The sequence below is a fragment of the Elephantulus edwardii genome, unplaced genomic scaffold (assembly GCF_000299155.1).
Source record: "Elephantulus edwardii isolate Elephantulus edwardi_28Jun2011 unplaced genomic scaffold, EleEdw1.0 scaffold00048, whole genome shotgun sequence".
Lineage (NCBI taxonomy): Eukaryota > Metazoa > Chordata > Mammalia > Macroscelidea > Macroscelididae > Elephantulus > Elephantulus edwardii.
This window is the reverse complement of record NW_006399798.1, coordinates 1,201,672-1,226,663: the sequence shown is the minus strand read 5'-3', so window position 1 is coordinate 1,226,663 and position 24,992 is coordinate 1,201,672. Positions and strand designations below refer to the sequence as shown.

The 24,992-nt window shown below is 50.9% G+C and overlaps 3 protein-coding genes and 1 pseudogene across 3 annotated transcripts in view; 2 read left to right on the top strand and 2 right to left on the bottom strand.

The window, feature by feature from the left end:
* The window catches only part of NPLOC4 (nuclear protein localization 4 homolog (S. cerevisiae)), a 55,111-nt gene extending 54,355 nt beyond the window's left edge, over positions 1–756 (bottom strand). Inside the window, exon 1 of the mRNA XM_006886151.1 lies at positions 570–756. Within this exon, the coding sequence (XP_006886213.1) occupies positions 570–584 (15 nt within the window). The 5' untranslated portion in view covers positions 585–756. The remainder of the gene's footprint in view (positions 1–569) is intronic.
* TSPAN10 (tetraspanin 10) lies at positions 583–11,227 on the top strand. The gene is made up of 4 exons (XM_006886320.1): positions 583–926; positions 8,616–8,697; positions 9,447–10,069; positions 10,933–11,227. Exons 1-4 carry the CDS (start codon positions 583–585, stop codon positions 11,225–11,227), a joined length of 1,344 nt encoding a protein of 447 aa, XP_006886382.1.
* A 1,503-nt stretch (positions 11,228–12,730) lies between these two features.
* PDE6G (phosphodiesterase 6G, cGMP-specific, rod, gamma) lies at positions 12,731–14,261 on the bottom strand. The gene is made up of 3 exons (XM_006886150.1): positions 14,110–14,261; positions 13,245–13,285; positions 12,731–12,807 (listed from the first exon to the last, which is right to left on the bottom strand). Exons 1-3 carry the CDS (start codon positions 14,253–14,255, stop codon positions 12,731–12,733), a joined length of 264 nt encoding a protein of 87 aa, XP_006886212.1. The 5' UTR covers positions 14,256–14,261.
* A 6,152-nt stretch (positions 14,262–20,413) lies between these two features.
* On the top strand, positions 20,414–21,083 carry LOC102860886 (annotated as a pseudogene).
* The last annotated feature ends 3,909 nt before the right edge of the window (positions 21,084–24,992 follow it).

Genomic DNA, 24,992 nt, shown 5'->3' with positions numbered 1-24,992 from the left:
ACCTGTCCCCCGCGGCCCACCTGTCCCCGGCCGCCCACCTGTCCCCGGCGGCCCAGGCTCGCTCCCGGCCTCCCCGTCCAACTCCCGCCTCCCTGGCTTCCGCCGGGCAACTCGGCCCAAGTGAGTCAGGGCGGGCTTTCGGGTCTCTCCTGATTCTCGCTGTTTTCTCCCCAGCGGAGAGGAGAGCGCCGATTTACGCCCCGGGAGAAAACTCCAGGCTCTCGACGCGAAGCCCTTGTCCCGGCAGCTGCCGGAGGCCCCTCGCGGCGGCGCGCCCGTCCGTCTGTCCGCCCGGGTCTGTGACGCGGCACTTGCTGGGCCGGCGAGAGGCCGGGCCCGGCGGACAGGGGACCCCGCGGAGGCGGGCGGTGGCCGGAGGCCTCGCAGGCCGCCCCGCGCGTCCCCGGGAAGGCGGTCCCCTCCAAGGCGCCGGCTCGTCCGGCTGGGGGCCGGAGGTCAAGGCCGGCACCGCGGAGGAAGCCACGGAGAGGAAGGGAGCCACAGGCCGCGGCCGGTAAATCTGCTGCCTCATCCCGGCGCCCCGGTCCCGCCCGCACGCCGCCACTCACGATGCTCTCGGCCATGGCGGCCACTCCTCCCTCTGGACTCGAGCCCCGGGCCGCCGCCGCCTGCCGCCCCGAGGGCCTCACAGCCCCAGCTCCGGCCTCAGCCCCGGCCCCGGCCTCCCTCCGCCGCCGCCACCGCCGATCCAGCTTCGCCCGCCCAGCCTCCACCAGCGCCGACGTCCGGGCGCCTCGCTCACACCGCTCCGCCGGCCGCGCAGACCCGCCAACGACGTTCCGCGCCAACGACGTTCCGGGCGCCAACGGCTCGCGCATGCGCACTGAGGCCCCGGGCAGGGCGCCGCGCGGCCCCGCCCAGCCTGGCCCCGCCCAGCCTGGCCCACGTGACTCCAGCCCCGCCCGGTCAGGCCCACGTGACCCTGGCCCGGCGCCGCAGCCGAGCTGGGAAAGGCGCACGAGTGCTAAATGGCTTTATTTTTGCCAATTGTCTGTTTCTGCTATGAAAGATTCTGGAAATGCTGGAAAGACCAACAGGGAAGAGAAATCTGAAATCTCATCCAGAAATTGCCATTGTTGTTACGTGCTGTAACGTCAGAACTCATAGCTGAAAATCTATAAATCTCAAAGGAGATTGCCCACCTTTCTGCCACGGAACAGCTGGTGGATTGAAACTGCCTGTCCGTGAGTTTGCAGCGCAACTCCAGCAGAGCTCCCCGAAAGTAGCCATTGGTGGGTTTTACTTAGAAGCCCTATTGCGCAGTTATTAAGCGCTCAGTTGGTAACCAAAAAAAATAAATTAATCAGTAATTAAAATGCGACTGGTCTCCTGGAGAAAGATGTGGCAGTCAGCTTTCATAAACATTAAGTCAAAAAGTCTCACTGTCATTACATAGATTGCCAACCACACGCAGCCACCCAGCAATGACTCGCCAAGAGGCAAATGGCATACGGAGGATAGCAAAAACCAGAGAGCATCCTTTGGCCCCTGGCAAGACTCCAACCTTGGAAATTTGATAAGGTGATTCTACTCTGCCTGGTGAGTTCAAGGTAAATCAAATTTCCATCCAGGCAGTGAAACTTTGTTGGCTGGGTTACACTGGTGGAAACAGTGTTTGCAAACATCAGCTGGGCACCTGTTGTTGTTCTGTGCTGTCCATTCACCTGCAACTCATAGTAACCCTGATGTACAATAGCTCTGAAGCCTGCCCTGTCCTGAGCCAGTCTCATTGACTCCAACACACTTACCCCACCTCCACTGCCCCAGTTACTGTATTGTAAGAGTTTCTGAAAGACTCTACTTTGAATGATTGTCTGCATGAGAGTTTAAAAGTACCGCTGGAACCACTTAGCGAGAAGCTAGCTGAAAATGGCTTAGTAGGCAAGCATATGGACATGTCTCAAACAGGGTGCTTTTTGAGACCTCATAAGCCCCAGAAGAGCAGCCATGAAAACTAAAGTCCTTGAGAACTTACATAAAATACAGATTTAAGAGAAGCTACTTTCTTTGAGAATTTACAATAAATATAGATAAGGTTTTTTTCTACCTGAGTAGATCATTAAAAGCTCTGGTTCCTGGATGCCCAAGGACGCATTCCTTTCTAGCTCCAGAGATAATTGTTAGATACATTACGTTGTTTCATTCAATTCTTCTGTGTCCTCCAATTCCTTTTGGTATAACTGAGGAATATCTATCTGCGTTTCATTGACTGTGCAAAGGTGTTTGACTGCATGGATCACAACAAATTGTAGCTAACCTTGAGGAGAATGGGAATCCCAGAACACTTGATTGTGCTTAGGCACAAAACATATACTTGGACCAGGAAGTGGTCCTCAGAACAGAGCAAGGAACAACCACTGCATGGTTCAAAATAGGAAAAGGGTGCATCAAGGATGTTTCTTGCCTCCATACTTTTTAACTCTATATGCAGAACCAATCATTCGGGAGGGTGGGTTTTATGAGGAGGAATGTGGCATCAGGATTGGAGGAAGATTCATCAACAACCTACTATGTTATGCAGATGATACAACCTTGCTTGCTGAAGCTGAAAAGGACCTAAAGTGCTTGCTGCAGAAGGTCAAGGATTCAATATGGATTGAAGCTCAACATCAAGAAAACAAAGATTCTCACCACTGTGCCAACTGGAAGCACCATGATAGATGGAGAAGAGATTGAGGTTGTTTACAATTACAGCTTGTTCGGTTCCACAATCCAACATTTTTGGCTGTGCACATAGAGGAACACTTTTACACCACTATATGTGTTATTTTTAAATGTTTCCTGTGAATCTAACATCAAAGCAAATGACTAAATAGCACTTTAGATAAATGTTCCTTCACCAGGAGAAACAGTATCCTATAATCTAGCTCTATTCAGGGCCAGCTTTACGGCTTCTGTAAGAACAGTGCAGCATTAGCCTTCCAACCCCACAGGCACGAGAGTGCCCATCACCCTTATCAACAGCACAGATCCCGCTCCTGGGAGGTCAGGCGAGCTCCCCCACCACACTCCACTCTCTTTACCTTCATTTATCAATCCAGCTGTCCTTCCCCTGGCACTCACTGCTTCACTGCATTTGATAATGTGCTACAATGGAGACACAGAGCTCCTTAGACAATGCTTACAGATATGGGCTTATTAGGAAAGTCACAGGTTAAAATTCAAGTTCAAGAACAAGTCAGGGGCTAACTCAGTCCCATAAGGACAAATACTGTATAAGACCATTATATGAAGGAAGGGAGCTCTGGTGGCCTAGTGGCAAGAAGCTGCATTGCAATCCCAAAGGTACATGGTTCAAATCCACCAGATGCTCACTGGAGAAGGAAGGGCAATCTCCTCCTGTGCTAGTCAGATCTAATTCGACAGTACACAACAAAACAAACAAACAGAACATGTATGAGGATCTGAGGAAGAGAGAGGGGAGCAGAAAGGTGAGGATGGGTAAAGGGGCAATCATCAGGTCACAAAATTTGATGGGTAGAGGGGAGAGTGGGTAAAGACATGGGAAAGATCCCGTGTGAAAGACAAATATATGAACTTTGTAAGTAAACTAGCATAAAAGAAAATATTTATTAAAAGAAAAAACATGTCAGGATGCAGGTCTTCAGAATACAGCCTTTCCAGCTGCAGCCAAAGGCAGGCTTCTCTGGCCCCTGGCTTGAGGCCTGATCTCTGTCCTGCTCAGGTAAGCCTTCCAAAGCTCTAGGCAGTGGCAATTCCGTGCCTGGGGACACCCCTGTGCTACCCATATACTTGCAGCCTGGAGGCTCCCTGCTCCTCCCGGGCTGTGAGCCCACAGCTCTGTCTTATAGCAGACATGTGGTCTCACCACCTCTGCTGCCACCATCTCATCTCGTGCCATCTCACTGTCTCACACATTTCTCCAGTGGCACAGCTCCCTCTCTCTGGTTCCAGGAATTTCAGCCAGAGAGCTTAGATCCAATGGCACCACTGCACTCTCTGGCCTTTCTTGAGGGCATTGAGACTGTTTTCTAGAACATCTCGGGTGCAGTCAACATAACTCTGATGGAGGACAAAACAGATCAATTCCCACCTTAGAGTTCTTCACAGCTTAGCTGTTGGCGATGTTGTGGGCTTCTAAAAGAATCAGTATGGATGAGCAGAAAGCAAACCCTGGTGGCAGCAGGCTTGAAGTCTGGAAACTTCTCCATCCTGGGCATGCCTCATGCTGCGACTCACCAGGACTCCCGCTCAGGCCTGGTGCCCAGCTGGGGCCCCAGTCACTTCCAGGAGGTTAGTCACTCTCATAACAGTTCTTAATATTTATTTTCATTTTATTTTACATTCATTTTGAATAAATAATAATTTTTTTAAGAAAAAAAAAGCGCAAACACATCTGTCTGCAAAGAAGTGATGATGAGACTTCATCTCATACCTTTTGGACATGTCCTCAGGATGGGCCAGGTCCTGGAAAAAGACATCATGCTTGGTGGAGGGTCTGGGAAAAGAGAAAGACCCTTGACGAGATGGGCTGACATGAGTGAACTCAAATATTGCAGCAATTTTGAAGACAAAGTGGCCCAGGCAGCGTCTTACTTGATTGTACGTGTGGTAATCATGGTTGGAGCCAACTCGACTGCACCTACAAGCAGTCACAACCCCAGTGGTGCCATTTACCTTCCTTACATAGTCAACGAGCTTGCGCTAACCGAGGAGAGCCTGAAGCATCTGCTGCAGAGGGTCAAGGACTGTAGTCTGCAATAGGGATTTGAAGCTCAACATCAAGAAAACAAAGATTCGCACCACTGGGCCAATTGGCAGCATTTATGATAGATGGAGAAGAGACTGAATATGCTGATTTCAGCTTGCTTGGTTTCACAATCAACACTTTTTTTCTTTTTTAAAATTTAGAATTAATTTCAATGAAAATTTACAGAGACTTTGGATTTCCATACATTCATTGTTGCACTTTTCTCCTTGCCCACCCCTCCCATCCCAGTACACTCTTCTCTTTGAAAAGTAAGAGAAAATTCCCCCCATTGTTTTACAGTCCCTCCCCCAGGTCCATTCCATTATGCAGCCTTCGCTCTGGACTCCTTTTTTTTTTATTATTATTATTTTGTGTGCGTGTACTGTCAAATCAGATCTGACTGGTACAGGAGGATATTGCACCTCCTTCTCCGGCAGAGCATCTGGTGGATTCGAACCGTGTTCCTCTGGGATTGCAGTGCAGCTTCTTGCCACTAGGCCACCAGAGCTCCCCTAGCTCTGGACTCCTGTCATGACAAAAATACCTAATCACATATCCCTTTTAAACAGTTTTCTCCCTCATCTGTTTCAATGCAGTATACATTATTGTAACCATCTTTCTCAGTCTCCCCCCAACCCCGATGTGTCAGTCCTGTTTTACAATAGTGGCACCATGCAGTATTTGTCCCTTTGTGACTGAGATACTTCACTCATCATAATGTCCTCCAAGGTCACCCATTTTGAATAATATTTCATGAGTTCCTTGCTTTTCAATGCAGCATAGTATTCCATTGTGTGAATATACCACAGCTTCTCTAGCCATTCATTTGTTGATGGGCACTTAGGTTGTTTCCAACTCCTTGCTATTGTGAACAAAACCGTGATGAACATGGATGTGTGCATATATCTGCTTGGATGTCAGTTATGGTCTCTTTGGGGTATATTCTGACAATCAACACTCGTGGCACCAACAGTAAGGAAATCAGAAGAAATATTGCATTTGGGAAATCTGCTCTCAGGGGCCTCTCCAGAGTGCTGAAGAGCAAGGATATCAGTCTAGAGACTAAGGTGTGCCTGATCCAGGCCATAGTCTTCGCAATTACTTGCTCTGCATCAAAGAGCTGGACAATGACCAAGGATGACAGAAGAAGAATTGAAGCCTTTGAGTTGTGGTGCTGGAGAATAGCATTGAACATGGACTGCCAAGAAAACAAACAGGTCTGACTTGGAGAGGGTGAAACCAAGCTGCTCCTTGGAGGCAAGAATTTTGAGATTCCATATCTCTTACTTTGGACATGTAGTCAGGAGGATTCAGTCTTTGGAGAAGGTCATCATGCTTGGAAGGATCAAGGAACAGCACAGGAGAGGAAGACCCCAGGTGAGGTGGATTGACATAGTTACTGGGGTAACAAGGCAGTGAGGTTGGCTCAGCATAGAGCAGGATTCCGAGCTATCACGCATAGGGTCAGTGTGAGTTGTAGTCGACTTGACAGCACATAACCACAACAACATGCAGTTCCCTGAGGGTCAGCAAAAGAGAAGAGGACTCGACTCTCACCTAGAAGGCCTGACCAGTGACCACAGCTATGGCTTTGAGCATGGTGGAAGTCTAGAGAACAGAGCAAAACAGGGCAGGCCCCCTCTGTTGTCCAATGTCACGTCAACTCACCGGCACCCAAAGACCTTGGAGGGTCTCAGCACCTCACATTCATAGTCTTACGCAGCCTTGTGGGGACAGTCAACACAGACCACGCCAGACAAAGCCAGTGGCTTCGCCACTGCAGTGACTCCGCCACTGCAGTGACTCGGCTTCTGAGAAGCACTTAAAAGTTTGGTTTTATGCTCTGCCACCACCGCCTTGAAATTCTTTAGTGGTTTTGAACAAAAGATCTTGTTCTATGTTTTTATTTTGTACTAGTAGCCAATCTTGCCCATAACCTCAGAGAAAAAGTTTTGAAAACTTGTACCAAGTGTTCACTGCAGCACTGGGCCCATTGGCCACAAAACAGAAGCCACCATGTCTCCTTCAGCGCGTGGGTAGCAGCACATGGCGCACCCACGTGCAGCAGTACTGAGGCAAGGATGAAGTCCCGATTCGGGCTGCTACCTGGATGGACGCACAGACACATGGACACGTGTGGTCGGGTCCCACCTAAGTGAAGTGTGTAGACTACAATAGGCAAATGATAGGGACCCGAGCTTCTCAGTGGTTACCTGAGGTAGGAGGGAGTCGGAGGAGGAAGATTTTTCATTTATGGGCACTGCTTCATTAAGTGTTTTGCTGCTGACTGAAAGATTATCAGTTCAAATCCACTAATGGCTCCTCTGGAAAAAAGCGACGTTATCTCTTCCTATAAAGATTTACAGCCCCCCCCCCAAAAAAAAAAAGATTTAAAGCCCCAGAGATACAGTGGGTCACAATGGGTTCGAACTGACTCAATGGCCATAGGATTTATTCACTTCCTGAACAACATGCCTCTGAAAAGTCTCTGAACTTGGAGAAATAACAATAGTTAGAGAAAAGCTTCAGGTCTTTTGTTCATAGGGTCGCTATGAGTCGTGCTCTACTTGACAGCAATCAACAACAACAACCGTGCAGTGCATTAAGTGTTGAACTGCTAACCAATAGGGCAGTGGTTCGTATCCCCCAGCCAGGCTCTGGGAGAAGGAGCTGAAGGATGGTCATAAGCGGGATGGAGTTGAAGGCAGTGGTCTGGGCTTAGGCTTGGAGTTGCTGCTGATGGTGGTGGAGTGGCTTGGGAAGGGGCACTAGTGGGTGGATGCCATGATGCCCACAGCCAACACTACCTAATTGGGCAGGTAAAAATGTTGAGTGGCGTATGTTTTTATTGCAATAAAACAATTTATTCTTAAATTCTGAAAACTTCTAAGAGGCTGAAATCTAGTTCTGATTGTCTTCTCATCACCCTTCCCGAGAAAGCCAGGGACTTGCTCCTGCCACCTCCTCTCCCTTGTCACTGCTTCCTGTCACATTAACTGCCACCAGTGCTCAGGATACGTCCCACTCAGAGTGACCAAGCAGGGAACGGGAACTGCCCTATAGGGTGCCAGGACTACAGATCTTCAGGGCTACAGCAAAGCGGCTGGTGGGTTTGACCTTCTGAGAGGTTTGCTGCCAAGAGTCCACTGCCAGCAGGGTTCCTGTCCATTTCCAGGCACAGAGCTTGTGACTCCCACGTTTATTCTAGGTCCACAGCACTGACACAGCAAATCTGAGCCCCCAACTGGGCCCACAGGGGAGTCTGCGAGGCTGGTCTCAGGGGCCCGCAATGAGCCTTGGCATCCTCAGAGCCTATTTGAGGGGAGGCCACTGGCCAACAGTCAGCCGGGGAGAGTGACTCCTCACATGATCCGCCTGTGATCACGGGTCAGGCCCTGGCTCCATTGCAGGTGGGTGGGGAGAGGCTGGAAGGCGGGACTTTCCAACTCTGCAGCCCAAGATTTTCCCTTTGGGTGGAGGATGGAGGAAGGAGAGAGGAGGCCCCTGCTTGGCCAGGTGAGCTGCGCTGTCTTTGCATTTGGGTTGAAGAGGTTCCCAAGTGGGTGTCTTTTGGGGGCTTCAGTTCTCATTCACTTCACCCTATCTCACCTCACTCCATCTCCCCCTTTGTCCTGGAGCCTGTCCTTAGATGGGAAGAGATGATGAGAGTGGGGTGGCTGGGACTTTACTAACACCCTCCGCGCGCGCACACACACACACACACACTTAGTTGCTCACTCAAGCTTTAAAGTGTGACCAAAACCTTGCCCTTGGGTTTGATGTGGCCTTGAGGAGTGTCCAGGTGGGGTCCCTCAAGTCTTTCCTGGGGCACTGTGCCTGATGCCCTCTCTTCCTGCTTGCTCTCTGCTCCATTGAGGCTCAGGCCTGTTCAGGTCCTGGCCAATGGCCCTGGAGGGGTCTCTTCTGTGGCTCTGGGGCCACCTCTGACCAAGAGGGTGAAAGGGGTGAGTAGGAATGACGGTACCATTGTCCTGGCCAGCTGCCTATTGCAGGCTACCCATCACTTCTGTGACCCTTATCCAGTCAGCCTGACCAGTCCTCTTGGTAACCATTCTCTCTAGTGGGGAGACACGAGGCCGATTGTGGGATCCAGGACTGTCTGGGCAACAGCCTGGGGGACCCATGTCCTCCCCTGGGTGGGGAAGGTCCCTGGCCACCAGGAGCTCAGCACTGTGTTGGGAGGCAGAGGGGCAAGGGCCACCCCCCTGGCCACTGCTTCCCACGAGCCCTCCCCACTGCCCTGAGGGGCCTGTAGGATGGTCTCTCAGCAGGACAGATGTGAAGTCCTCAAACTCTTGTTGTCCAGGGTGCAGAGCATCCTTCCCTCCCCTTTACCCTCCCGTCATGGACCGTGCAGTGTCCAGGGCTACTGTGATAAGGCCTAAGCTGTGGCAGATGGAGGCCAAAGGGCAAGAGTCTGCTGTCCGAGTGCTGGAGGCTCTGTCCAGACATATGTGTGCATGTGTCTGCATCTGTGCACACAGACCTGTTTGTATGTGTGCTGTGTCCACATGTCTACGTGTGTGTCTGTGTATCTGCATGTGTGTGCACCTGTATGTCCCTGTGTGTGTGCTTATATGTGTCTGCTTATGTTTTTGTGTATGTGTGCGACATTTTTAACACAATTCAAGCCATGACACTGACCGTCATGTGGTCACGCTGCTGAGGGGCTTCTGTCCCTCTACCTTTACAGGACACCCTGCGGCTGGAACTGGCCCCCTCCATGAAAGCCCCCCCTCCTTGCAGTTGCCTACACCCAGTGCCATGGAAGAACTACTCTGGGGCCTGGAGCTGCAGCTACTGTCCTCCAGGGGCTGAGCACCCACCCAGACAAGGTGGCTTTCCTGGGACACCTGGGAACACGTGGATCAAGTATCTGACCTTGCTCTCCAACCTCCCCTTCTCCCTGCTAGGCCTGCTGGGCCTGGCAGCCGGGCTCTGGGGCCTGGCCCTCAAGGATCCTGGAGGGAATGGCTGGGGGTGTCCTCTGCCCACAGACCTCCTGCTGGTGCTGGCTCTGGGGGGCCTGGTGGTCAGTGCAGTGTATCTGGCTGGTGTCCTGGGCGCCCAGTGTGAGAGCGCTGGCATGCTGCATTGCTTCTCTGTCAGCCTTCTTTCCCTCCTGGTGGTCGAGGCTGTAGTGGGCACCCTGGTGGTGGCCCTCTGGAGTCGAATGCAGGACAACCTGGACCATACCTTGCTTGTGGCAATAGATTGCTACCAGGATGACCCGGACCTGTGCTTCCTCCTGGACTGGGTGCAGCTCGGGCTGGGGTGCTGCGGAGTCACTTCCTACCAGGACTGGCAGAGGAACCCGTGAGTCGGGGAGGAGGAGTCAGCGGAGTGGAGGACGGGGCACACACACTCACTCTAGTGTGCTCACATGTACGCATGAAGCTCACACACTCGTGCTCACACACACACATACCACTGATCTCACCCCCCATGGGACTGATCACGTGCACACATGCATCGCTCTAATCTCACACACGTGCACTCACAGCAAACACAGTCACTAATCTCACATAAACTCACCCGCATCATTCGCACAGCCTGATGGACCCGCGGGCTCACACAAGCTCTCCCACACTCACAGAGCCCACCACTTCTCACCTCCGCACGCATGCATACACACAGCACACACAAGCACAGCACACACGTTCTCACTCACCCCTACCCCGCGCTCACACTTGTGCTGACCCACACTGAGATGCAGCCCACCGTGACCCACCCACGGAACAGACACTCGGCTGGGGGTGTCCTTCAGCCCACTCTCCCCGCTCCAGCCGTGCTGCCCAGCCCCATGATGTCCTGCAGGCTGCTGAGGGAGGGGTCTGTCCTCCCCCTCCCCCACACCTTCCTCACAGCTGAGTCATCAACACCGCCCTTCCTGCCAAGAGGAAGGTGGGCGGGCTCCGAGTGGGAAAACGGCACGTGTGCATGTCCATACATGTCCGCATGTGTGCGCATGTGCCCCTGTGTGTGTGCTAGTGCACATTCGTGTGGATGCCTGCATGCACAGGTGTGTGCGTGTACACACTGGGGGTGCACCACATGTCTTCACGGCCACTCGTGCACGTGTGAGCACACGGGCTCTTGCGCACCACTGCGTGGAAATGATGTGTCAGAACAAGGCCCCTCCCACCCCAAGATTGATGTGCTGTTCACCTGCCTTCCAGGTCCTTCAACTGCAGCTCCACCGAGGCCCAGGCCTGCAGCCTCCCCGACTCCTGCTGCCTCCGCCCCCCAGAAGATGGCCCGTCGGTCAAAGCCCCGTGCGGCTCCGGGGCCCTGCGCCTGCGCGAGGCGGCCGCGGCCAGGGTCGTGCACCTGGAGGGCTGCGGGACGCGCCTGCGGGGGTGGCTGCCGCGGGGTGCCTGCGCGCTGGGCCGGGGCGCTGCGGCCGTCGTGGTGGTGCAGGGCGCGGAGCTCGTGCTGGCTGCGTGGCTGCGGAGAGCCCTGGCAGAGCGCTAGAGCCCCCTGAATCCGCTTCCACAACCCCGGGCCTGGGAGGGGCTCGGGAAGGCCGAGGTGACGGCTCAGCACAGGTCTCTCCGCCCACCCAGGGAGGGTCCCAAAGACCATCGTGGATACTGTGGGCTCGTGCTTCCAACACGTCCATCTGCCCCGGACCCCCTCCTGCAGGGACTCCAGGGCCACGGCACGCACCCCCGGAGTCTGTCCCCTGGGAGCGCTCGCGGAGACTCTGCCCGCCTGCACCCTGGCTCTCAGGCCTTGAGTCTCCAGGTCCTGACTGCCCTGCTCACTAACTTGCCAGTTCCTGCCACACGCGGCGTGTGGACCCAGCCTCTCCCCCTCTCTTCTCCTCCTTCCCCCCAGCCAGAGCTGAGCAGTGGTGGGAAGCAGCCTCTATCCCCAGTTCCCACGCCGTCTCTACCTCTCAGGGGCTCAGCTGAAGGCCCCACGTCCAGGGCCCAACCTTCCAGCCCTGTCCAACCTCCCAAGGCCCTAACTACTCCCGCTTTCAGTCCTGAAGACCCCCACCCCTAGTCTCTTTCCCACTCTCTCCACTTCTTTCCTCAGGGTGGGTGTAGTTGAAGGACAGCCCTGAAGGTGGTGGTCCCAGGCTACACATCCCTCCCTCAGCCCTCCCCTTTCAGTCCTCGGTGATGAGTGAGCTGGAGGCCCGCTCCAGGGTCCCCTGTGCTTTTTGAGGGGAAAAGGGTAGATTTTTTTTTTAAATTGTATTATTTTTTGTGTGAGTGTACCACCAAATCAGATCTGACTGGTACAGGAGGAGATTGTCCCTCCTTCCCCGGCAGAGCATCTGGTGGATTCGAACCGTGCGCCTCTGGGATTGTAATTGCAGCTCCTTACCACTAGGCCACCAGAGCTCCCCAGGGGTAGATCTTTTATCAAGATGAAGCGTTCACCCAGTAAACTGTTTCCATCATCAGCATTCAATGTGAAGAATTCTCACTCAAACATCTTGAGCCACCACCTATTCTAGCTCTGTCTGCCCCACCTGGCCTCCACATGAACACAGACATGCCGTAGAGAGGGAACTAAGTTTATTTCAAAACATACCCAACCCCTGGATGAGCTGGAAGGATGCATTCCCATTGGGGAACAGATGGTGGAGGGGCCTGGCTCCCTCTGAAGCCCCAGCCTTACCCCACCCTGTCTGACCACGCAGGCCTCAGCTGGAAAGAGCTGGGTAAGGGGGTGCTGTCCAGCCCCAGAGATCTGGGGTCCACTGCTCCCCACCAGCATGGCCCTGTGGAGACCCCCACCATGAAGGGCAGGTGAGCTGGGCCAGTGTCCCCAGGAGTAAGCAAGCCATGCAGGAGGGCTGAGTGGGGTGCTGCGGGTGAGGGATCCTGGTGGAGATCAACAGGGTGAAGGCTGGCTCTGGTTTTGAGCTGCACATGGCCCCCAGGTGCTTGGCAGGGGCTGTGCTCCCAGGGACTGCAGTCGGTGAGGGGCTGGGCAGCGGGCAGGGTGGTGCGGCCGGCCCTAGATGATGCCGTACTGGGCCAGCTCGTGGAGTTCCAGGTGGTTGAAGGCCTCCCAAGGGCAGATGACTGTGATATCTGCAGGCAGACTAGGTATCAGGGGCCCTGCCCAGGACCTCTCGACCCTCAGGACCCTGCTCTCCATGACCCATGGGAACCCACGGTTTGCCAAGGGTAAGCAAACCAAGGTGGTGGGCCGAGGCCTCTTCCTAAAACACACCAGCTTCCAGGGGAGTTGTTCACTGAGGGCCCCACTGGGGAGGCAGACCCTTGAGCCCTACTGTCCAATTCTAGACGTAGGAGCAGCCCCACTTCACAGGGTCTGAAGCTGGGTGTCAGGGGAAAAGACAAGGCAGCTTGGGAGGGTGTTCCCCAAGGAGCCCTGGGGCGAGGGAGGTGCCAGGCACTGGGGGTTGGTGTGGGATGTGGAAGATTCTGGAATAAGGCAGGTTGGTGAGCACAGGGAGGGTGGGACAAGCCTGAATTGGGCACATCAAGGTGAGGCATCATCATACCTGTTCCCAAGCCTTCCATGCCCGGGATGTCATCCCCAAACCTGCAAGGACACAGGGATCCCAGGACCAGTCCTAGGTTAGAGAGTCAGGTTCTCCCAAGAGGAGGTTTTGAATCCATTTATTGCTGGGAGTTCACATTTCCTCTCTCTCTCTCCCCCTCAGCCACCCTTCTCCACAATTTTTGGTCAGAGATAACAGCTATTGTTTTTGTTTTATATATATAATCAGAATCTGTTTTCTAAGGATGCACCCAGGGATCTAATAAACCAGGGATCTTTCTGGACATCTGGGTGGAAATCCAAAATCTCAGCAGAAGGTCACAGAATGAACCAGAAGAACTGGACTAAGGCCAAGCCCTGTGCTTAAACCCCAACTGCTTGACCTGAGGCGCCCAGGGAAACAGAGACACCCAGAAAACTATGAGGTCAAAATCCAGGGGATGTACACAGCCATGTGGGGGGCTGTGAGTGTGCATGCATGAACACAGATCCCTGAGAGGATGAGGTCTCTCCTCCGTGTACGTGGACAGGGCGGCCAGGTGTGTGGACAGACATGTCAGTGTGGCTGTGTGCACAGATGCATAAGTTTCCTGTGTGTGTAGACACATCAGTGCTCTGCGGGCGGGGGAGGTGTATAGCCGTATCAGCTTGTGGGGTGTGTGCCTTCCAGACGTGCTCAGCACTGGCACTGCAGTTGGGGATAAGGGTCTTAGCCTCTCCAGCACCCTTATCCTGGGGAACAGGGACCTGGAACAGGCACTGCTCAGGCCGTTCCTCCACCCATCTCCCCACCCAGCCTCCGCTGGCCGTGACCCTGGGAATCTGGGAGCAACCCTGCTCTACTCTCCTACCCCAGCCTTGCTTACCCTTGGATGCCTTTCTTGGGAGGCTTGCTCTTGAACTGCCTGGTTTGCCGCTGCTTAAATTTAGGGGGCCCTTTCCTGGGAGTAACAGGCCCCCCAGTCACCCTGGTGGCTGGTCGGAACTCAGACTTGGGCAGCTCCAAGTTCATGGTGAGGACACTGGCGGTGCTGCAGTGACCCTGAGCCTCAGAACTTCCTCACACAGGCGGAGGGCTGGCTGGGGGCCAACCAGGGGAGAGGTCCATTAGCCCTGCCTCACACTTCACCCTAAAGGTGCTTCTGGGGGTGATGGGGGCTCAAGCCCAGGACGTGAAGGCCAGTCCCTGCCCTCCCACAGGACACTAGACCGCATCCCTCCCATGGGCCAGCCCACCATTGCTGCCAGACCCCCCAGCACGCTTCCTCCCATGTCATCCCCCCTCTACCCTCCCTCATCCCCCCACACCCAATCCTCACCACTTTTTCCTCTCTCCTCTTGCTAGGCAGGCCCACCTCTCTCCCCAGGACCCCAAACCTGACACATATTATGCACCCACATGCATGCATTCTCATCCCATCCCCTTGTGCCTGGAGGTCTCTCTGGCACAGACTGGCTCCCTGCTCCCACCCTTCTGAGCCTCCATGGCCTCCTCTCCATCCCCCACCCCACAGGGCCCTCCACCTGCAGAGAAGCCCAGTCAGGCCTCAGCCCTGGTGCCCTCTCCTCAGGGAGGCCCGTCCTGCCCCGACTCCATCCATGCTGGACTAAGGATACTCTGTAGCATAGATTTCTCTGGACACTTGGCCCATGCTCCCAGCCCTGTGTCTGCCTCCTGCCTGTCCTGTAACCCATAGGCACCCAGGGACTTGGCTGTCCCTTCCAAGCCACACCCCCAGCCTCTAGTCCACATGGGTGGCCATGATGCTGAAGAAGGGGAGGTTACTGGTAGGGCCCCTGTATGTGGTGATGGTCCTGGAGGGGTCCCCTCTGCATGGTGGTGATATCAGGTGGGGGTGGCTCTTTAGGGGGCAGTTCCTGGTGGGCTCCCCCCGCGTGGTGATGCCTGGCAGGGCCCCATTCTGTGGTGGTGGTGGCGGGGGCCCCCCTCCATGGTAGTGGTGGGGGGGCTCCTCTGCATGGTGGCGGTGGTGGTGATGCTGTCTCTCAATGACCCTGTGACGGAGCCTGAGTTTCACAATCCCATCGCGTGGAAGAGAAGCTGAAGCTTGGGGATAGGAGGAGGCTTTCAATGTGCTGAGCTCTACAGATGCATCTGGTAGGGACGCCCAGCTGTGCCTTTGGGCTCACTCCCTTGCTCAGGGGCTACCATGGGGGCAGCATCCGGACCCCACACAAGGGTTATTACCTCCTCCTCTGCAGATAGTTCAAAATTAATGACCTTGGTGAGGGCAGCTCAGCCTCCTGTAAGCCTATTAACCCGAGAGAGAGAATCCTAATCCCAGCGGTGCACCCGGGAACTCTGCACACTCCAGAAGGTTCTAGAACAAGCACAGGACACAAATAGGCCTTCAGGGACAGGTGCCCTGGGAGCCCCTCTGGAGGTTTCCTCCCCTGCCCCCAGGTCACTCCTGCACTTTGGCTGCCTGGTCTGGCCTTGGCCACCACTGGGAGCTGCTGACAGGCCAATTTGGGGAAGAAGGCTCTTTGCGTCCCAGACTGAGATCAGGGTGACCTACCACAGCAACCACCCCCCTGAAGGCTCAGCCTTCACCCCCCAAGACTGGAACCAGCTAGAACACTGGGTCCAGAGTCAGGGCACATGAGGCCCAAAGTAGATGGCGGCTCAGACCCTAAAGGACCCACCCTGGGGTCCAGATGGGCAAGGCTGCTCCAGCCAATGGACCCGTCCTGGACTAGAGCCATGACTAGTGGACAAATTTGGGCTTGGACAGGCTTCTGGCACTGCTGTCTCTGTGGAAACTATGGCCCAGGCTGCCCTGTCCCATTGGCCTGGCTCTCAAATCAGCACTGGCTTTGTAGCTGGCCTGGGGGAGAGCTGGCTGCCTAGGGCATCGTCCCAAGAGGTTGAGCAGACCTGGCCTTCTGTCAGCCCACCTGGGCAGCCTCTTCCTCAGCTGTATCCACACCCTCTCACACCCAGGGAGCCCGGGGCCAGCACTACTCACCACAGGGCACTCTTGAAGGGCTCAGGGGCTCAGGGGGTGCTGGCCCAGGATTTATCTTGCTTCAAGCTTAAGCTGATTAAGGCTCTCCTATCTGACGTAAAGTGATGAGGTTGCCAGCCACTTTTCTACCCCCGCCGAGGGTGGTAGAGAGATTAGGACGGGGAGAAGGAGAAAGCTGGACCCAGGGGCCATGGGGAGGGAAGGGCCCCTGCGGGAGGGAAGTGTGGCCTGGGTAGCCAGAGAAGGTGGTTCTTATGGTTGTAGACTGACCAGTTTGAGCCCAGAAAGGAGGCTCTGTGCTGGGTTAGTGAAAAGTAAACTGAAGCACCTGCTTTCAAGCTTGAAGCACAGAGTATGCACATGATTTGCAGAAATCGCAGCCTAACTGCGGTTTGAACCTTGTCACCCAAAAACCCTCTCATGCGTTAAGAGTTTTCAAATCACCAAAGCCACCCTAGCACTGCAAGACTACTCAAGGACATACCAATTCCCTTCCAAAGAGGTTTTGTGAACACTAGACTTTAGAACTTGCCGGGTGCCTGATCCAAACCATGGTTTGTTCAATTGCTTCCTACGCATCTGACATCTGGGCAGTAATTAAGAATCGATGCCCTTGAGTTGTACTGGAGAAGAGCACTGAATATCCAATGGGCTGCCAAAAGAACAAACAAATATACCTTGGAGAAAGTGCAACCAGAAGCTCTTTAGCGACAAGGGTGGTCAGACTTCATCTCACACATCTTGGACATGTTTTCAGGAGGGGCCAGTCCTTGGAAAAAGACATCATGCTGGGAAAGCTTGGAGAATCAGGAAAAGAAGACTCCCAACACAGTGGACTGACACACTGACTGTAACCATGACTCAAGTATGCCAGAGGGTGTAAGGTCGGCGTAGGATAGCACAGGGTTCAGATCTCATAGGGTCATGATAAGTCAAATCGCCTCGATGGCACCTAGCAACAGCAGCTTCCTTGCTCAGGATAGAGAAGGGTCAGAGCTATTGTACAGGGTCCCTGTGAGTGGCAGAGATAGATAACAGGTATGCAGACAAATGAGCAGAATTGAAGAAATGGAAGACAACCTTAGTGAGATGGAAGACAAATCCTTCAACAGTGATGTGTCAGAGGGCCAATGGAAAAAAGAATAAAGGAAGATAAACACAGCAGAAGAGTCATGTGCAACAACACCCAGAGGGATAACTTGTGTGTGACTGGCATTCCAGAACAGGAAGAGACTTAATCAGAGAGAAAAATCACCGAGGATTTGCTGAAAGAAAGCTTTCTAAATATTATGGAAAAGGAGGAAATATGCATCCAAGAAGCTGAGCAAACCTTAATGAGGGTCACCTCCAAGAGAAAAACACCAAGGCGTAATCTCATTTTCCAAAATCAAAGACAAAGAATACTCTCAAAGCAGTGGAGGCTGCAGGGTTCCCTCCAGAGGACAGTCATTCAGACCAGGCGCAGCAGAGATGATGAATGGAGAAGAAATAGAGCACCATAGACACTGTACAAGAAAGAAGGACACTAACCTAGAATTCACTAGTCACAAAGTGCCAACCATATTTGATGGTGCAATTAGGACATTTCCAGATGGAGAGAAACTAAGGGAATTTGAGAAAACTAGACCAACTTACAGGAAATACTAAGGGGAGTTCTTTGGACCAAAATCATAAAATGACAGATAATAACCTAACATGAACATATATTACATCATTCAGAAACTGACCCAGGCACTCAAGTACACACAGTGTAAGAAACATAGGACTCTAAAATTAAGAAACTTGAGCTGTTGACCTTGTAAAGAGAACAACCATCATGCAAAAGGAGAGAATTAGAAGCAGTTATAGAAATTCTAAATGGGGATGAAAGCAAGGCGATTTCAAGATAAAGTGAACTATTTTTAGACTTGGGGGAAAGTAGTAATAATAGGGCAAGAAAATGAAAAAAAAAAAAAACCCAACCATTTTCATCAAAATAAAAAAGAGAAAAATCATGAAGACTTAGTAAATACCAAAACAAGAACAATGGAAGGAGTGATAAGAAAAATCACAAACAAAAGGAACTTGGTACACAAAGCAGATAGAACAGAGACATCGGAAAAGGGTGCGGCACAATGACAGTGATAAAATCATGACAATGGAGGCTGGGAATCTGAAGCTCTGACTCTCATACTTTGGGCACGTGGCCAGGAGGGACCGATCCTTGGAGAAGGACATCACGCTCGGAAGGGACAGCACAGGAGAGGAAAACCCCCGATGAGATGGATTGGCACGGTCACTGCAGTAACGGGGTAGGTGTACTGGAGTCAGTGAGCAGGGTTCAGAGCTGTTGCACAGTCACTATGAGTCGCAGGCAACTCACTGGCACATAACAGCACTGCTAACTGCCCTGAAGGGGAATGGATTAAATCCTCCAGCCAGGAGAATTAGAACAGCATAATGGATAGGAAAACAAAACTTCTCAACAGTCTGTCTACAAAAGACACATCTTAGGGAGCTCTGGTGGCCTAGTGGCAAGAAGCTGCACTGCAATCCCAGTGGTACACGGTTCAAATCCACCAGACGCTCTGTTGGAGAAGGAGGAGCAGTCTCTTCCTGCACACACACACACACACAGACATCTTAGATACAAGGACAAAAGACAGACTAAAATAAAAGGGTAGGAAATATATCAAATAACGAAAAAAAGAACTGGAATGACAATATTAATTTCTCTTTTTTTAAATTGTATTATTTTTACGTGTACCGTCAAATCAGATCTGACTGGTACAGGAGGAGATTGCTCCCTCCTTCTCCAGCAGAGCATCTGGTGGATTTGAACTGCGTACCTCTGGGATTGTAGACAATATTAATTTCTGATAAAATAGACTTCAAGATAAAAAGCAGCACAAGAGGCAAGGAAGGACATTATATAATGATAAATTATTACGGTCAATTATATATAACGGCCAATTGAAAAAGAGGATATAACTAGTATCTACCTACCTACCCAGAAATAGACCTGTAAGATGCATAAATCAAGCGTTAACAGCTTGTAAGCAAGAAATAGGCAACTCCACCATAAGAGAGACTTCAATGCACCACTTCTGATGAAAGGTAGAATGAATAGAAAGAAACTAGCAAGGATACAGAACTAAAAAGACACAATTAACCAGCTGGATCTCACACATGAAACGCACCAACCACCCATAAATTAACATGAACACAATGTGCATTCAGTTTCCAGTGCACACGGAACATTGTCCAGAGTACAATAAATGTTAGGTCACAAAGCAAGCCTAATATAACATGTTAAAAGTATGAAATCATCGAAAAACATCAATACTGTAAAATTAGAAGTCAACAACAAGGAGGTCAAAGGAAAGGAAAATTAAATACATGAATACTAAGTAACACCCTGCTTGAACACTACTGAGTTACAGAAGAAATAAAAAAAAAGACATTAAAAATTTTTTGAAACAAATGAGAATAAAGACACAGCCTACTTTTGAGACACAGCAAAAGCAGTCCTCAGAGGTTTACAGCAATAAACACATACACACAAAAGAAGAATCAACACCAACATCCGTACACAACATCTCTGACAAATAGGAAAATAACAGCAGGTAGAGTCTCCTGTCTCCAGAAGAAAGGAGATAAGAGCAGAAAGAAACAAAGCAGAAAATAAAAGCTGCAGAAAGAATTCAGGAGACTAGAAGTTGGTTCTTTGAAAGGATTAATAAAATAGGCAAACCTGTAACAAAACAAACAAAATGAAAGAGGAGACCATAAAGAACACGAATAAGGCAGTGTTGTCACAGTGGATGGCCTTGACCTAAGCAAAAAGCAAAGTGACAGAGCAGGAGCGCTGATACCTAGTGGCAAAAACTGGGCTGCAATCCGGAAGGCGTACAGTCCACCAGGTGCTGCGGAGGTGAAGGATGGCGATCTCCTGTGTGATTTGCTGCCTCTGAAAACACGCTGGAGGGTCAGTTCCACAGTACACAACACCAACATACCAGAATACTGTGAAGAACTACCATAAAAAACTGTGAAGACCTAAGGAAAAGGACAAATTTTTAGAATGTCACTGTCCAAGTAAACTACACAGACAGACGTGGAAAATCTGAATAGATTCAACACAGAAGAAGAAATTGAACATGTCATAAAACACTCTCAATTAAAATAAGTCCTGGCCTAGATGCACTGGCTGGAGGCGTGGGAGGCGGGCAAGACGGTGCAGGCTCAGGGCCCCGAGAGGAATGTCTGCTATTCCTAGTATGGGGATGTTGGAAATACGCTCTTACGGACTTCCAATGAAGCACCACAGTATCCACCCGAGTCAATCTGATGCTTAACTACGGTCTCCACTGAAAGATGGCCATCTATGGCCCTCACAGCGCCAATGGTGAGGAGATGACCAATACAACAGAGATGACTACATCAGAATCTCCTGCTCCACCCTCCCAGAGGACACGTGCGAGGATAGCAAGCAGATGCAGGGATGCAGCGGTGCTGAGGACTGCCCAGTACTCTATGGCCTGTTGGACTCTGGTCAGTTGTCTGCTGGAGGCTCTGTTGCAAGTGCTATAAAACTTAGTAAGCAACAGGCAGACATCGCTGTGCATCGGACTGGGGGCCTACAGCAGACAAAGAAGTCTGAAGCGTCCGGCTTCTGTTATGTCAATCCATCCTGGAACTGCTCAAGTATCAGAGGGTGCTGTGTGCTGACACTGATACTCACCCACGGATGGCGTGGAAGAGGCCTTCTACACCACAGACCTGCCACGACTGTGTCCTTTCATAAGTGTGGAGAGGACTTCCCAGGAACAAGGGACGTCTGGGATACTGGCGCTGCCAAGTTACGTTAAATGCCCTCTCGGAGATGGGATGAGTCCTGTGAGGCCATTCACAGGACAGTCATGTCCAAGGTAATGGAGACATTCCAAGCTAGTGCCTGACAGCATGACTCGGTCTCCCTCTCTGGGATCCCTCTTGGGATCACCCCAACTATCAAAGGGCATGGAGTTTGTGAAGAATGTTCACATGCCGATGCTGATGCTGGGAGGAGGCAGCTATGCCCTTGGTAATACTGCCCAGTGTTGGACATACAAAACAGCTGGGGCCCTGAGCACAGCTATTCCAAATGAGCTTCCACACAGGGACTATTCTGAGCACTTTGGACCAGGTTTTAAACTCCGCATCAGTCTTTCCAAGATGACCAACCTCTAGCACCCTGAATAGTTAGAGAAGATCAAACAGACTGAGGCCCTGAGAATGTTGCCTCATCCACCTGGGGTTCAGATGCAGGCCTTCACTGAGGACCCCATCCTGAGGAAAGGGGTGAAGAGGCTGCAGAAGGCCAACGCATCTCAATCTGCTCCTGACCAACACATTGCCTTAAAGAGTCCTCGGACTCTGATGAGGAGGGAGAGGGCTACAAAAACTCTTCCAACTTCAAAAAAATAAAAGTAGAGGACGAAAAAGAGAACTATCCAGAAGAGAAGTCACGGAAGAAAGTCAAGGAGAAGCCTGAAGCCATTGGGGCAAAGGAGGAGCTCAAGTCACCTGAGCAGACCTCGCCAGCTGTGGGTTCTTGCAAAGGTCCCCACATTCCTCCCCAACCCCTCAAGAGTTATATTTCCTATTTCTCTGTGTATTTAAATAAAAGTATATTAAACATAACTGTCACAGGACCTAGACTGGAACCAGGACCCTGAGCCCAGCTCGGTGCCACTCTGCTACATGCACTGGTTGCAGCCCTTCAGACAAAACATAGGACAAGAGTTCAAGTGCAGAGCACCGCCTGCCTTCTTCACAGGGCCCTTGGTAAAGGTGCATCCTAGGATGGGGGTGCTGGGCCCTCAGGGATCCCTAGTGTTTTTCAGGCTCTCACAGGTACTTTCTCAGGCCCCTCCCCACTGCAGCCTGACCCCAACTAAGCCAAGCAGCTCTCACTGCCTCCCAGATCTGCAGGCGGCGTTTGATAGTCTAGCTTCCTTTTTCAGATATTACTTTCATGTATGTGGGAATCAGTATAATAAAATGGTACATTTCTATTAAAAAAAATCCTGGCCTAAATGGCTTCACCAGTGAATCTTACCAAGCATCCGGAAAGGAGCTGACATCACTTCTCCTCAAAAGACTTCAGGACTCTAGACAACGATGGCTACTCCAGACCTCATTCTACGAGACAAGCATCGCCCTGATGGTCTGTTCCCGCGGTGACTTTCTAAGGTCAGGGTTTTGGTTCCTCTCAGTCACCATATCAGTCAGAGCCACCCCGGTGTGGGCCCTCTGGAATCTGACTGCAGGCGGATCTTTTCTTTTGAATTTCCCCCCTTGGCCCTTTTTGTCTTCCTTCCATCTGTCTGCTGTGGGTTCCTTTCGGAAAGGAAGGCCTGTTAGAAAAAGAAGTTGAGAGAGAAAGAAGGCGCTGGTCCCCAGGAATGGACAGGCCTTTGTTGAGTGGACCTGAGAGGGACACTAGGTGATGGTGGAGGCTGAGAAGATCACAGTCTGTGCCGGAGACAAAAGTAGTTTCCTTTTTTTAAATTTTTTAATTATTATTTTTGTGTGTGTGTGTCTGTGTACCGTCAGATCAGATCTGACTGGTACAGAAGGAGATTGTCCCTCCTTTCCCAGCAGAGCATCTGGTGGATTCGAACCATATGCCCCTGGGATTGCAGTGCAGCTTCTTGCCACTAGGCCACCAGAGCTCCCCAAAAGCAGTTTCCTTTTATAGAAGCTGTTAAGGAGATTCAAAGGGAGAGTAGTTTGCTGAGGAATTGGAGGCAGGGGTCCCGTGAGGCTGTGATCAGGCCCAGGGCCTCACAAGGATCTGGTCAAGCCTTAACAAGACATAGGCCTCCTCTTTTTTATCTTTCTTAAATTAATTTTTTTTCTTAAATTAATTTTAACGAACATTGAGAGAGACTTTGGATTTCCATTCATTCACTGTTGCATTTTTTTCCCTGACCATCCCTCCTCCTAGCTTGCACTTCTCTTTGAAAAGTAGAAGAAAAATTATTTCATTGGTATAGAATTCTCCCCCCCCAACCCGAGTACACTCCACTATACAACCTTCATTCTGGACTCTTGTCATAACCGTAATACCCAATCATATATTGCTTTCAAATAGTTCTCTCCCTCATCTGTTTCAATGCAATATACATAATTTATCCAATTTTTCTCAGTCTCACCCCAACCCCGACGTCAGTCTCCTTCTACAATAGTGGCACCATGCAGCACTTGTCCTTTTGTGACTGAGATATTTCACTCAGCATAATGTCCTCCAGGGTCACCCATTTTGAATAATATTGCATGAGTTCCTTGTTTTTCAATGCAGCTTAGTATTTCATTGTGTGAATATACTCTTTGCTATTGTGAACAAAGCTGCAATAAAGATGGGTGTGCATATATCTGCCTGGGTGGCAGTTATGGTATAGGCAGGCCTCCTAAAGGAATGGTCAGGCCTGGAGGACTGTGGCATTCTTTGCATTAAGAAACTGGAGCAGCTTCTTGTCCATCCTGGTGTAGTGCCTCCCACGTCCGGAGTAGATCTTGTTCCCCCTGTTCCCCCTGAAACACAGCTCGACTTGATGGCTGCAGCTTCAGGGAAGATGATGAAGAGGAGGAGATGTATCCTAGCATAATTCTTGCCTGATCTTTATCTGTTAGATCAGGAGTAAGATCTACAGACAAACTGAAGTATTAAGCTAGCGCATTTCATTGAGAATTGTTGGTCAAACCTAATCACTTATGAGCATTATTCCTTCCTTACACATTTTGTTTGTTTGTTTGTTTTTGGGTTTTTTTCTTGTTGTTATATACCTTCGAATCAGATCTGACTGGCACAAGAGAAGATAGCCTCTCCTTCAGCAGAGCATTGGGTGAATCTGAACCGCATGCCTTCTAGATTGCAGTGCAGCTTCTTGCCACTATGCTACCAAAGCCCCTCTTACACATTGTTTTATACATTTACAGTGAGTTGCTTTAAACTTTGTTATTGTATTTTGACATATGCTTTGCTAAAAGTGGGTCAAACTGAGTAAGAAGTCCAGGCAAATTAAAAATTTCCCCTTTAGAGGGACCAAACACTTCATTAGTTCCACCAAAAATAGTCCATGTTCAGTGACTGTTCTAATAACTCCCACAATCCCTTGCAACATGGTTTCCAGTCCTGGCAATCTGCTTCCAATTCATGAGTTAAACCAAATCATGTGTTTAGTCTAAGTATAAACATACATTTTTGTGCATTGAAATGTTTTCATGTTTATTAATCACAGCTGAATTGTGCCAATCACTAAATCCATCTATAACAAGTTGAGAGTTAAATTCGAGACAACATAGTTTGCAATGCACAGAGCTGAGTGGGGGAGACCCCATCAAGGATGGACTGACACAGTGACTGGAGATTAGGAGGACAGCACAGGGCAAGGATCGTTGCAAATTGACTTGATAGCACCTTTGCACGTACAGCACCCCCAGCCCGCTGAGAGGGACTGCAGAAACCACACTTCTTAGAATTGTCATCATTGGTTTTGTACCCCAGAAATATATTCTTTTTAGAGAACCTTTATCACCCAGAAAATTTTTTTTTATCACCCAGAAAATTTTGATATATATTTTCACAGTGGTTTGCTGTGATGTCAACGACCATTTGACTTTCTTTTGATTAAAAAAAAAAAAAGACAAATTATCCCACAAAGCAGATTTGTGTTTCTGTTCCTTATGGGGTCTGCAGAGTCTAAAGTTGGTTTATTTTTTTTTAAACTAGT